Source organism: Schistocerca nitens, chromosome 5 (assembly GCF_023898315.1).
Source record: "Schistocerca nitens isolate TAMUIC-IGC-003100 chromosome 5, iqSchNite1.1, whole genome shotgun sequence".
Lineage (NCBI taxonomy): Eukaryota > Metazoa > Arthropoda > Insecta > Orthoptera > Acrididae > Schistocerca > Schistocerca nitens.
Window position 1 is genome coordinate 686,564,881 of NC_064618.1, and position 14,987 is coordinate 686,579,867.

General features: G+C 37.7%; 1 protein-coding gene across 1 annotated transcript in view; it reads left to right on the forward strand.

The window, feature by feature from the left end:
* The window catches only part of LOC126260657 (centromere-associated protein E-like), a 577,712-nt gene that overhangs the window by 186,192 nt on the left and 376,533 nt on the right, over positions 1-14,987 (forward strand). Inside the window, exon 8 of the mRNA XM_049957993.1 lies at positions 6,746-6,793. Within this exon, the coding sequence (XP_049813950.1) occupies positions 6,746-6,793 (48 nt within the window). The remainder of the gene's footprint in view (positions 1-6,745; positions 6,794-14,987) is intronic.

Consider the following 14,987-nt stretch of genomic DNA (forward strand, 5'->3'; position numbering starts at 1 on the left):
CAGTGCATATCAGCTAAACAACTCTGTGAACAGTTGTGGAACAAGAAACGACAATAGCACCCGTGTCCCCTGTGCTAGGACATCAACCTATCAGAAAAGTCTTGTTCATAGAGGTACACAATTATATGACCACCTTCCCCATCAAACTTGTGATAAATTCTATTGTTATCTTTATTTGCACAACTTTGGATGAAACAAGAGTTTTGAAGACTGCAATTCATCATTGCGACTTGGTGATTGAAGTCTAAAGTACAATGATGCCGCTGAGTGTTGGGCTTTAATGCAATGGTTAGTGTATTAACGCATATGTGTGTGTGTGTGCGCGAGTGTATACCTGTCCTTTTTTCCCCCTAAGGTAAGTCTTTCCGCTCCCGGGATTGGAATGACTCCTTACCCTCTCCCTTAAAACCCACATCCTTTCGTCTTTCCCTCTCCTTCCCTCTTTCCTGATGAGGCAACAGTTTGTTGCGAAAGCTTGAATTTTGTGTGTATATTTGTGTTTGTTTGTGTGTCTATCGACCTGCCAGCGCTTTTGTTTGGTAAGTCTCATCATCTTTCTTTTTAGATATATTTTTTCCACGTGGAATGTTTCCCTCTGTTATATATATATATATATATATATATATATATATATATATATATATATTTTTCTGTATAGAATGATACGTGGAAACATAAAACAAATAAAAGAGTCGCTACGATGATGAAAATGATGTGGCAAAGAATTAGAAATAAAAAATTATGTTTAAACCATTGAATTGCATAAAAATGGTTAGCAAATTCTTTGGATTTAGAAATAATAAAATTTCATGGTTCTTGATGAGATTCAAACCAAGACCTTCAACACGGCAAGTTAACACACTAACCATTGCATGAAAGTACAACACTAAGTGACATAATTATACTTCAGACTTTGATCACCGAATCGCAGTGATGAATTTCAGCCTTCAAAAACTCGGTTTTGCTCAGTGTTGTGTGAAGCTAATCTAATGTAAGCTGATCTCTGTGATTATGATAACTGCATATCTGACACTGAATCGTGTCTTGTGTGGAAGTATCCAGCAGTGTTTATTTAGCGCTGGGCTTGAAACGTGCATATTTCATTACATTGTGTTACATTAAATTAATACTTGTTCCAGAGATCATGAAAAGGTCATTTTGTAATGATGTGGAACGTGTCAGTTTAACTTAAGTTTTCATCACACATTTTTTTAACAGTTATTACTTCATATCTAAATAAATCATCTATTGAGTAGAAGGAGTAGTCATTCAAAAATTCTTTTGTTTTTAAATATTGGTTGGCCGTCTGTCAGACTTTTAATGCTATTTGGCAAATGACCAAAGATTTTTGTGGCAGCATAATTCTGTGCCAAAGTCAAATTTACCCCAGAATAGTGAATATTATCCTTTCTTCTAATGTAATCACGTCACTGTTATTTTTTAACTGGGATGGGTTATTAATAACAAATTGCATAAGTGAATATATGCATTGTGAAAGAACTGTGAATACCCCAAGTTCCTTAAATAAACGTCTGCAAGGTGATCTTGGATGGGTTCCAGCTATTAGTTTCTTAATGACGAATTACCCCAAAATATGATGCCATATCAAGGCAGTGAATAAAAACAGGCATAGGAGGCTAATTTGCTTATACGTTTATCGCCAAAATTTGTAATAACACTAATAGCATAAGTGTCTGAACCTAACCACTTCAGCACATCATCAACGTGTTTCTTCCAATTCAGTTTCTCATCAATACACTTCCCAAGAAATTATGAATATCCTGCCTTAGCAAGACATCAGTTCAAAGTCTGTATCTAACTATGGTGCCATGCAATTTGTTATACAGAATTGTATATACTGTGTTTTCTCAAAATTTAGTGAGACTCCATTCACAGAGAATCCGTTAATAATTTTGTGGAAGGCATTATTTAAAATTTCCGTGGCTAAATCTTGTTTGTTGAGTGCGATTACTATACTTGTATCATTGGAAAAAAGGACTAGCTTTACACCTTCATGAATATAGAGAGGCACGTCATTAAAATCATATGTTAAGAACAATAAGGAACCCAAGACTGAACCCTGTGAAACACAATTCTTGATACCCCCAGTCAGAGCACTCTGCTGATTTTTACAGACTATCGGTACTGTTAATTTCAACCTTCTGAATTCTCCCAGTTAAATATGAATTAAACCTTTTGTGCACAATACCTAAGCTTATGTAGAAGAATTTCATTATTTGCACTGTCGAAAACCTTTGAGAAATCACAAAATATCCCAGTGCGTGACGTTCAGTTATTCAGAGCATTTAATATTTGATCAGTGAAGGCATATATATAACTTTCTATTGAAAAGCCTTTTTGAAAACCAAATTGACATTTTGTTAGTTCTTCTTCTTTCGAATGGGCCAGCTAAGGACCACGATATTCAGCTTTTCAGCATGGAGAAGGACTTGATGTTTGCCCAGTAATCCCGCATTCTCTGGCCATGTTTCTCCTTTCTCTCCTTTGTCCGAAGGGCACCGGTCTTTTTACAGGGTGATCTGTCGTGAAACCTCTTTTCTTTTAGTATCCTTCTGAGAAGTGCTCGGTTTCTAATGTCACTTTCAGTTATGTTCAGTTCCTCAATGTCTTTCTTGACTTCTATTAACCATGGTTAGTACTTCATTTTTACAAATATGTGAAGCTGCTCTTGAATACATAATTTTTTCAAGAATTTTGGATACAGCTGTCAGAAGTGAGATTGGGCAGTAGTTGTTAGTGTCAGACCTATGCCCTTCTTTATGCAATTGTTTAAAAATAACATATTTCAGTCTATATGGAAAATGCTCTGTTTCAGCGAGCTACTACATATGTGACTGAGAATCCTACTTATCTGTTGGCAACAAGCCTTTAGTAATCTGATGGAAATGCCATCAATTCCATAAAAGCTTTTACTTTTGAGTGAAATAATTATTTTCCTAATTTCAGTAGGAGGTTTCAATTTTATCAAATTGTGTAAGTACTGCTTCTTCCATATACAGCCAGGCATTTTCTACTGAATAATTGGATCCTATTTACTCTACAACACTTAAAAATGATTATTAAAATATTTTCTACTTCTGACTTTTTGTTAACAAACTTTTCAGTGAGTTTGATAGAAGTACAGTCTTCCTATGCTCTCAGTTGCTCTGTTTCCCCTTTCACAATATTCCAAATTGTTTTAATTTTATCATCAGAGGTGCTAATCTCAGACATAATGCACATATTTCTGGACTTTTTAATAACTTTTCTCAATACAGTGCAGTAGTGTTTATAATGTTTGACTGTTTCTGGGTCATTACTTCTTGTAGCTATAAGATACATTTCCCTTTCCTGTTTACAAGAATTTTTATCTGTTTAGTAAGCCATGGCATTTTAGACGGTTTCTTACTTTTAGATGATTTCTTACAATTATGTTTCACTGTTTTCTTAGCCACAAAGGTATCGCAAAATAGTTTAAAGTTTAAATAAGCATAAGGTTCCCTGTACACATCACCCCATTCTAACTGTTGCAAGCTTTCCCTAAAATTTGCAGTTGGAGGATTGTTTCGCATTTCTGTATGGAGCTATGTTATATACCGTAAGTAGCTGTGCATCATGACCAGACAGACCATTCGTAACAGGAGAAGTTTTTATTTGATTTAGTTTCTCTTGGTGTACAAAAACATTATCTGTCAGTGTACTATGCACAAGCATAGTCAGTGTACTGCTTGAGTAGGAAAATCAATAACTGATGTCAAATTGAAAGAACTGAGTAATATTTCAAGGTGAAGCTTTCTGTCAGACTCCTTCAGAAAATCTATGTTGAAATCTCTACAAAGAGTAGTTTGCTTTCTTCTGTCTCACAGATAGCACAACAAAGAAGCCAAGTTTCTAAAAACAACCGAAAATTTCCCAGTTGGACCCTGTACATAGCTATAATTATAAAAGTACCATCATCGTTTAGTTGAAGGTCACATGCACAAGCTTCTGTATGTTGCTCTACATAAAATTTTGTAGTTCCTAAATTTTTCACACTAAGATAAATTTTAACATATATGGGAACTTCTTCTCTCTCCATCGCATCCTTACTTGTATATGCTGAATGCTTATATCCAGCTATGTTTATCTTTTCTATACCTGTGCCAATATGATGTTCAGACAAGCATAGTACATCTATTTCATCCACAGTTTCTAAACTTCTAAACAAACAAAAAGGTCATCGACTTTGTTTTTTAATCCCCTGATATTGTGATGCAATATACTAATACTATTTTTCACTTTTCTTTTATGAGAATCTTGTGACATCCTAAAATTATTTTTCACTGTACGTTTATGACAATCTTGTGATATTTTAACGTTTCTAGTACCTGCCTGTCTGAGCTTTTCAATAAGCTTAATTTCATTCAATTTTGAGTCATTGGATACTTATGTTAGCCTAAAAAAGAGGCACTTTCCCTGAGTCTCAGGGCCCCCCTTTAAAGATTTTGCTATCACCCCAGCCAATTTAGCTTTCCCCTTCCTATTGAGATTCTTATGTGTTTATGTTGGTTGTGGTATGGTTTCCATGTATGATGAAATACGAAATAAAACTGCCATATCCCTAATTCGTGATCCAAACACATCAAGAACGAATGCCGGGCAAAGAATTGGAAGTGAACTGACCAGTTGTTGTGGTAGTTTGGGAGCAGCGAACGGTTCGGGCGGGCGTGGCACTGAGCACTCTGATCAGAGGGAACCAGCACCACCTTATGAAGTGCCAAGTAATTTTAACCAGACTATAGTTTATATATTTTCAAAATATTAACTATCTATTGCATAATTTAATATGCTTTTAAGATATTCGAATAATCGAACAACTGTTCATGTCGGCGAGTCGCATGTCGGTCATTGTTACGTCGTTTCGGCGGTTCCATCTCAAAATTCTGTGAACCTTGCCAATTTCTTTCATAATTTCCGATATGAAATTTTGTAACAAAGCAAATCCTGAACTCTAAACAAAACCTGGATTTTCAGTTTGTCACAGGTTATATTCAGCTGTAGAGTTAAGCTTTGTTGAGTAAATCTCATATTATTTAAGTTTTTCTTTCATTTTCATATTTGATGTGTTGTTGAGAGTGTCAATAAGACTTAATGTATGGCAGTGTGATTCTGTTTGGAAAAGAGCTTGTAGTCCTTGAATGAAAAATGAAGTACTGTCTTGGAGATAAAACTGATTGACTTACGTTCTTTTTCTTTTCGGCAAATCACACTAGGATTTCTACAGCCGTTACCGGTTTCAGGATGCCAGTGGTCATCTTGAGCCTAAAACCAAATGCCTTCGAAACAGCTTGCAAGAACAGGATGTGCCTTTGACGATAACCACTGGCTGATCAATAGTGGCAACAGCTTTATGAAATGAAATGCCCATATGATTATTGTGACGAAAGGAAAAAATAAATAAAAGATGATAAAACTGGAGCAATAAATATACGATATTAATTAATTACCGTAGTTTCAGAAAACAAACAGTGTTAAAGGTATGTTCATGCAGTAAATTGCGTTGAGAAAAAAGGGTACTGCACCAAGGCATTGTTGCACCAACATTAAGAAAGGGCATGGTTTTTTTATGTATTCTCCATAGCCTGTCAAATAGAAAACTTAAGTCGGCATGTATTTGTAGCCCATCACATTATTTCTGTAAGACTAAATATATCGCATTGTGATGCGGATCGAAAAATATGTTTTGCTTCGCGGATGCAATCCATTTCTGACTTCGTTGATCAGTTTCTGTAAGATCGGCTCTGACCGCATAATAACTATGAAGTAAAGGAGTGTAGTAGTTTATTCCAAGGATCTAATTTCAGATAACCTAAGATCTGACAACGCTTGCCGTAACTGTCAAAATTTGAAACAACTATTGTATATTATCCAAAAAGAAAACGGAAAACGCCGTTGTAGCGGAAGTGTTATTATTAGCTTAGGCCCGGCGTCTGGAGTGACGTCTTTGTCACTGCTTTTACCTGATTGCCTGCGTCTGAGACCGACTTCAACCACGGGTTCTTTTGTGTCTGTAAGATTCTTGCGCAAAACGAGTCAGGCAATTCGCTTACATGAATAGTACCAAAGCTTGTTTTTTGTGCCAGAAATTGCACCCCAAACTTATTCTTACACCGTGTGTAAAAAAGGAAATGTTGAAATTGGTTGCTGATGAATTAAACGGTAGTGTTGCGGTTATCAGCAACGCGGATCTGGTAAGAATGTATACATAAGTGTGCATTTATTTCTTTCGTAGCCGGTATGAATAATTCCCGTATTCGATTTTTTTTTGACGCTGTACTTTTTTGCAGACATACGGTAGCCGATTCAGATTTTGAAACTTGGGTCTATTTTGAACTGGACGCACATTGGCAGTATTTTCAAACAACTGTCAAATGCTTGCCCAGTTGTGCAAACTGTTATTGTTGTCAGTCGATAGTGTCACATAATTCCTCCATATATGTTAAAATGTGAGTGCCGAGTTCTTATTCGCCGTTTGTGTGTGTGTGTGGCTTTAGTACACTTGGTACAACTCTGCAATTTGCAGAGCAGCTGCTTTTCGTGGGCACATCATTAGTTATTAAAAAAATCGTTTGGAGAGCACTGTATGTCAGCCTTTTATAGCAAAGATTTTTCATTTGTTGCTTAACAACACATATTTTGACACGCATATTGTTGCAGTTTTCAGAAAAACATGCGGTATAAATTGTGGAATGTTCTTTCATTTCAGACGGAAGGACATTGCATCTGCAAGAACCAGACGTCTCCGGAAATGACGGTAAATATTTGTTACACGAAAACTTAATTCTTTGCTGTCCTTTAAGAAACGAGTAATTATGAAGTAGAATAATAAACACACAAGAAAGATTACCGAGGGAATTACCTTTATAACAAATTTACTAAGTATCAATGGGCTGTTTGCCACTTGCCTGCTTTCAACCATGACACCATCGAAGTGGTGGGCGTTAATGACGCGTCGAAATCCAGTTTGTGTAAAAATTTGAATCTTAACAGTTTCTGAAGCTAATATAATGACACGAATTTGCTGGTTCCGCCGACTCACAACCATACTGTCACATTTCAACACAATATGATGAACTACTGTCTGAAAGAAGCTGCACAATTATTCAGTTAGATCTTGGTAAGATTTCGAAGCTGTGGAAAGATTGGAAACTTGCTCTGAATCTTCAGAAACGTAAAATTGTGCACTTTACCAAACGAGAAAAACATATTATCCTACAAGTATAATATCAATGATTCACTGTTGGGAATAGTCAACTCATATAAATACCTGGGTGTAACACAATGTTGGGGTATGAAGTGGAATGTTCAAATTGGTTCATTCGTGGATAAATCAGGTGCTAGACTTCAATTTAATGGTAGAATGCTGGGGAAGTGCAATGAGTCGACAAGTCAGATGCTTACAAATCACTCGTGTGACTGGTTCCAGAATATTGCTCATGTGTGTGGCATCCACATAAAATAGGGCTAATGGGGATATTGAACGTATACAGAGCAGGGCAGCACACATGGTCATAGGTTTGTTTGATATGTGGGAAAGTGTCACAGAGATACTGGAGGAAGAGAACTGGAAGACCCTTGAAGATAGACATAAACTATCCTGAGAAAGTCTCGGAACAAGGTTTCAAGAATTGACTTACAATGACTAGGGATATGCTGCAACCCCCTATGTATCACTCACATAGGGATAGCGAGGTTAAGATTAGATTAACTACAGCATACACAGAGGTATTCAGACAATCATTCTTTCCATGTTCTGTACCTATGTGAATGGAATGGGAAGAAACTCTAATAGTCAGCACAGTGGGATGTACCCTTTGCCACACTCGCCATGGTTGTTTGCAGAGTATAACTGTAGATACAGAACGTAGACCATAGCAGATCTGTCTGGCACTACCAGTATAAAGATTTTGTATTCCCATTTATTGCCTTCACCAACTCAACGAAATAAAAAACTGACCTCCAGTATTGGAAATTTCAACCAACCTGTGTTTGACCTTAATTCTTTATAGTTCCTCTGTTTGACATTAATTCTTTCCAGTGGTACTGTAGGGGATAATAGTTTCTACCACTTTCAGAGTGACAAATTGTGTGATATACAACTACACAATTCTCTGACCATTCTTCTTCCATGAGTAGACCCTGCGACTAAATTTGCAATAAACACCATTGATCGGATAACGCTCAAAATAAAGAGTAATCTAATTGTGGTAAGACTTATGGGCGACAGAATCCCCCAAGCTGAAATGAAAATTTCCTATTTCATTTGTGTCACTGCAGCTACTTCCATAATATTAATGGCCCTCTGCCAATATTACTAGATACTACAAATCGTTGTGGTTTTTTGCCCTTGAGGGCTATCGGAATCAGAGAGTGTTAACAGTTGTGGTACCCAGAATGAGGAATTTGTTACGCAGGATACTACTGCAACAGCCTACATGCTTTCCAAGTTACAGGATTTATTTGTAATATTAATTAATATTGTTCACCTAGTGGCCTACAGTGAGTTTAATTTAATATTCTGGCTCTTATTCGTTTTCTTTTTGGTTCAACGTGATTTTCATCAGCTTACTGTGTCTAACACTGTCCATTATGAATCTCCTTTATGGACAGATTGCATTTTCCGTGTATCCTACAAATAAATCAGTCTGTTACCTGCTTTATTTATGGCTGAGCCTGTGTGATAATTCAATTTCATATCGCCATAGAATGTTACATCCAGATGTTTGTAAGAATTTACTGATTCAAATTGTGACTTAGTGATATTGCAGTCATACATTATTGCATTTTGTGAGGTGCACAGTTGTACATTTCTGAATCTCTAAAGCAAGTTGCCAATCGTTTACCCTCTCGAAATCTTATCAAGCTTTGACTGAATATTGGGCAGACTCCCTTGCCATTCTAGTGCTTCATTATTGTACCTTCTGCAAAAAAATCTGATATTTTTAGTACTATTTTTTTAAAAATTGTTAATAGACAACCTGAACAGCAAGGGTATCAACTCACATCCCTGGGGCATGACTGAAGTTACTTTTATGTCTGTTAATGACTCATAAAGATAATATTTTGCACCAAATGATCACATATTCACTAACATACATTTGAGTGGTACTGGGTGAAATGTATTTGAGAAGTGAAGAAATACTACATCCATCTGACTGTCTTCATCTTGGGCATTCAGGATGTCATGTGAGACAGACTTATAGTTGGCTTTCACATGACAAATTTTCAGTATCCATGCTGGGTGGCTAACAGATGAATGTCAGTGATATTGGATGGTAGTTTTTTTGAATCCTTTCTGCTACCTTTCTTGTAGAGTGTGTGAATGAGCTTTCTTCCAACTACAGGGCACAGTATATTTTTAGAGGGATCTGTGGCATATTGTGAATAAAAGAAGGGCTGTCACAAATTCTGTTTAGCTCCGATATGAATTCAATCCTGCCCTGGGATCTCATTCAGTTGTGGCAGTGTCACTTGTTCATCAACACCACTGATACTACTATTTATATCCATTATCTTTACAGTGATACAAGAATTAAACTTCAGCAGTACTCCTGTATCTTTCTTTGCAAAGGAAAGTTTGAAAATGGAGTTTCACAGTTTTGCTTTTGCTTTGTCACCCTCAGTATCATTTCTTGTGTCATCTATGAGTGACTGGGCACTTGACTTTGGTGCCAGTAATAACATTTTCATATGACCAGAATTTCTATGCGTTTTGTGAGAGTTTTTACAATAAGATTCTGCTACAGTAGTCAATGAAAGCTTTGTGCATTGGCCTTTGGACAAGAGAAACACCTCTTTGTTGAGACCTGTGCTTTGTTGCACAGGTATTGTGCAGAAGTTCTGTTTCTTTAGAGAGACTATGCCAGAGAGGTTCCGTTCCATCATGAACTGTTCTACTACCTTACACCTATCCAGTATGTGCTCAACAATGTAGAAAAAGATAGATTTTCACTTACCATAAAGAAGAAATGTTAAGTTACAGACAAATACAGACAAGCTTAATTAGAAGACACTTACATAGAGTTCAGGCCACAACTTTCATCAGCAAAGGAGAATCACACATCATTCATACACAGAAGCAAGCACACCTCATGTAGACATGAATGCCAACTCTGGCAGCTTGGACCAGAATGCAACTATCAAAGGAGAATCACACATCATTCATACACAGAAGCAAGCACACCTCATGTAGACATGAATGCCAACTCTGGCAGCTTGGACCAGAATGCAACTATCACTTGGGACGCAAGCAGCAATCTGGAAGGAATGAGGAAGGGAAGGGATAGTAATGTAAGGGTTGGGGGCAGACGAATGCTGTCAGGTGGAGTAAGCAGAAACTAGAATGCCACCAGATGCAACATCAGGAGTTTGTGGGGCAGGGAGGTGGCAAAAAAGGGAGAGAAGCAGGGAAAGATGAGTAGGTGCATTGGCAGAGGGTGGCAAACAGAGAGGCTGGGAGACAAGAACGGGGAGCAGTTTATAGGGCAGAGGCTGTGGGAACAGTATGTTATTATAGGTTGAGGCTGGGATAATTATGGGAGTGGAGAATGTGTTGTAAGGATAACTCCCATCTATGGAGCTGTGGAGTTCAGAGGGGAGGTTCCAGATGACTTGGGTGGTGAAGCAGGCATTGAAATCAAGCATTTTATGTTCAGTTGCATATTGTGCCACAGGGTGGTTTACTTTGCTCTTGGCCATAGTTTGGCAGTGACCATTCATCCTGGTGGACAGTTGGTTGGTAGTCATACCAATATAAAAAGTTGTGCAATGATTGCAGCAGAGCTGGCAAATGACAGGGCTGCTTTCACAGGTAGCCTGGCCGCTGATGGATAGGATGAACCTGTGACAGGGCTAGAATACAAATTGCTGAGTGGGTGGATTGGGCAGGTCTTGCACCTGATTCTTCCACTGGAATATGATCCTTGTGGCAAAGTGTTGGGATTTGTAATGACGTAGAGATGAGCTAGAATGTTGTGGAGGTTGCGTGGACAACAGATCACCACTTTAGGAGGGGTGGAAAGGATCTCAGGTAGGGTGTCCTGTGTTTCAGGGCATGTTGATAGGTAATCAAAGCTTGTGCAAAGGATGTGGTTCAGTTGTTCCACTCCGGGGTGGTACTGGGTGACAAAGGGGGCACTCCTTTGTGGCCAGTTCTTGGGGGTCTTGGGAGGATTGTGGTGTAAGGGGAAATGGCATGGGAGATATGTTTGCGGACTAAGTCTGGGATATAGTGCCTGTTTGTGAAGGCCTTCTTCTGATTCCTGCATTGGAAGTGCTTCTTTGCTGCCAATCCCTTCAACCAAAATCAACGTAATTCCAGCATTGAACCCTGCCTTTTCCACTTCATACCACCATCCAATTGTGATCCTCCCCCTCTTCCACCTAGCCACCTGCTGGTCACCTTCAAGGAATTCCTTACCTTCAACTTAGCCTCACTATTCTTCCCCAAGTCCCTTCCACAGAACACCAACCTTTCAGAAGAAGAAAGAATAGCTATACACAACCTCAAGCAAATCCTGACCTACTCATCCTACCTGCTGACAAAGGTTCCACCACTTTTGTTCTGAATCACAGTGAGTTCATGGCAGAATACCTCTGCCAATTATTATGACTCCTCCACCTATTAACTCTATCAGAGTGATCCCATTCTAGAATTCCAACCTGCTTAGGCCCTTCCCAGAACCGCTAACCTGAATTCATTTCTCCACTCACACCTATGAAATTCTGCACATCCACCTTCTACATGCTCCCAAAAGTGCACAAACACAACAATCCTGGATACCCAGTTGTGGCTGGTTATTGTGCCCCTAATGAAAGAATTTTGGCCCTCATTGACCAACACCTCCAACCAATTGTCCGTAATCAAGCCTCACACGTCAAAGCCACCAACCATATCCTTCACTTTTTCTCCACCATCCCTGCCCCATTACCTCCTCAATCCCTGTAAGTCACTGTTGATGCCGTCTCCCTATACACCAACATCCCTCATGCCCTTGGTTGTACTGCTATTGAACACTACCTTTCCCAACGCCCTTCACCCTCCAAACCCACTAGGGTCATTCCATGTTAACTCTCCTAGGGGTCCCCACTTTACCCTCTCTAATACTGAGTAAATTTTTACAGTGATGTACATACAGAACTTACATGAAGCACCCCAAATTACAGCTCCATAAGTAGTATGGTTGGACCACTGGCTACCCTTTTGTAAAGGTTAGTTTTTTGACATTGCATCTTAAAGGAGTAAATCATCAACTTTGTTTTACCATTACTCAGTATCTAACAGACCTGCCATACTGAAACTTAGTGATCCTGTACAAATTTTGGGTACAATAGCTTAGTTGTACAACTAAAAGTCAAATTATTGTAAATTCATCATAAATATGCTTTCAAAGTGGGTCATACATCTTGTCATAACAGATCTTGACCATACTTTATCATCTTGTATCTACTGAAAGAATAACTTTCTGAAACTGATTCTATATGCACCTGCAGCCTGTCAGCATGTCAAAAAGCTCTGCAAGTGGCACCTGGATTGCTCAATTAACAACTAAGTTATGTAAAGTCTACTAAAAAAATTTAATTAGTCAATTTTGGCCCATTTTTCAAGAGGTCATATCTCAAAAAACATTACTCAGATCTGATTTTTATTGACGCCATTGAAAAGAGCTCACTTAATTTGATCAGGAGAAGTTGTTTTTATTTTTGAGACAGACAAGTTTAGTGACAACAATGGAGTTTAAAAACTGCTTCAGCAATGATTCTGAAGCACACTGTTGTGTAGTGAATGTTTGGATTTAATGTGTGCTTTTTTAAATGATGCAAAGTCTGTTGTCGTTACCACACAAATGTGTTTTTCTGCAAGTGCAAATTATTTCAAGGTGTCTGACTTTTAGAAATGTTTATCTGGTCATTTAAATTTTTTTCTGTTCTGTACCCAAATGCCATACGAAAGTTTCCACTGTCTATGACTGCTTATTTTTTTTCAGTTGGAAATATACAGAACTTTTACATTATCAAATATTGATAGAAAAGGCAATTGGAAGTAAAAACTGAATTGTAGTTTACTGGATATCAAAGACATTTCAGTGCCTTGTAGCATGGCCTTGCAGATAATTCTGGATGTCATCTGAAAACATATACACATCAACAAGGCTTAAAACATATGAAACAATTTTCAGTAGAACAACAAGAGTTACTAAACCAAAGAAGTGAAATATGCCTTACTGAAAATGCACAAATATGTTTCATCACAAAGCAGTACTTTTGGACAAGTGTGAATTTCTACAAAGATTCTGTTGTAACCCTCAAGGGGAGAGAAAAAAAAAAAAAAAAAAAAAAAAAATAATAATAATAATAATAATAATAATAATAATCTGTAAAATTGTTAATATAGAAACAGCAAAACAACTGGAAGCTACAACAGAGAGCAGTGTGAAATCTGGCCAGTTCTGTACAACATGTAGAAAAATATTTTCAGCAAGAAAAGCAGAAAAATCTGTCATCTTCATCCCAGTCAGACGATGAACCAGAGTTAAACCAGCAGAATCAGTCGATGCAACTCCTTTTGTGTCTCCCTTCTGAAATTTCAGAGGGTAGCAACAAGTGATGCCAAAGGTTTCGCAAAACGAAAAATAAGCAAAACTCAAGAAGCAATTGTGAATAACATTGCTGCTGCTGAAGGCTTCGACCCAAAAGGTTTTCAGACACCTAGTACAAGCAAGGTATGTCCTGATTGTGAATACTATAAGCAGCTGATTAAAGAATTGAAAGAAAAGTTGCAATTGTCAAGGCAGCCTCAAAAATTGCAAATTGTGACATTAGTACTTCAAAGCTGGACTATAAAAGAGAAAATGCTAGAATAGGCATTTCATAAAGAACGATAAAAGCAGCTAGGAATTTAATGTCAGAAAATGGTGTATTAGCTGTGCCAAAGAACAAATGTGGCAAGAAGATTTCAGATGAAATAAAAGTAAGAATGGTAACCTTTCTTCATAATGAAAATTTAGCCAAATTTTGCCAGGTAAAAAGGAGCGTGTATCAATTAGAATAGAGGGAAAGAAAATTTTGATGCAAAAATACCTTCTGAAAATAATTTCAAACAATGGAAAATCCAGGATGGGTGAAAAGGAAAGTTACTACTCACCATATAGCGGAGATGCTGAGTCGCAGATAGGCTCAACAAAAAGACTCTTATGTGTGTGTGTGTGTGTGTGTGTGTGTGTGTGTGTGTGTGTGTGTGTTGAAAGCTTTAAGAGTCTTTTTGTTGTGCTTATCTGCAACTCAGCATCTCCACTATATGGTGAGTAGCAACTTCTGAATAATTTGAATGAAATGTTTGCAGCCTATCGACTTCTTCATGGGCTTGGAATGGGATTTTTCAAATTTTTTTATTGACCAAAATGTAAAATTGATGCTTGGAAGCTGTCCAATTAAAGAAGATTGCTAGAACAATGTTTGATTTGGAATCCAAAGACTGCATGCTCCATCGGGATGAAATCTTGTCCGGGGAAGGAACTTCTGCAGCAGTTTTTAGAAAGCAGCTTTGAAGACAGTGAACCAGATGATACTGTCGAGTTCAAACAGTGGTTGCACATTGATAGACACACATTAAAAACCAAGCATATGACCATTGAGGATTTTATTGAAGATCTGATTTCGAAAATTGACAAACTTTCCACTCACCATTATATTGCAAAACAACAAAGCAAACACTTAAAGTGCATAAAAGAAAGCATGAAGCCAGCTGAACTAATCATATTAATGGATTTTGCTGAAAATTATTCATTCATTGTCCAAGATGCAGCTCAAGGTTTTCATTGGCATAACAGCCAAACAACTTTACGCCCACTTGTTGTGTATTTCAGAAATAACTTGGACATCAACAGCATCAGGCAACAGCCTGAAATGTGATGCAATCACTGCACATGCTTTCTTAATGAAGTTAATAG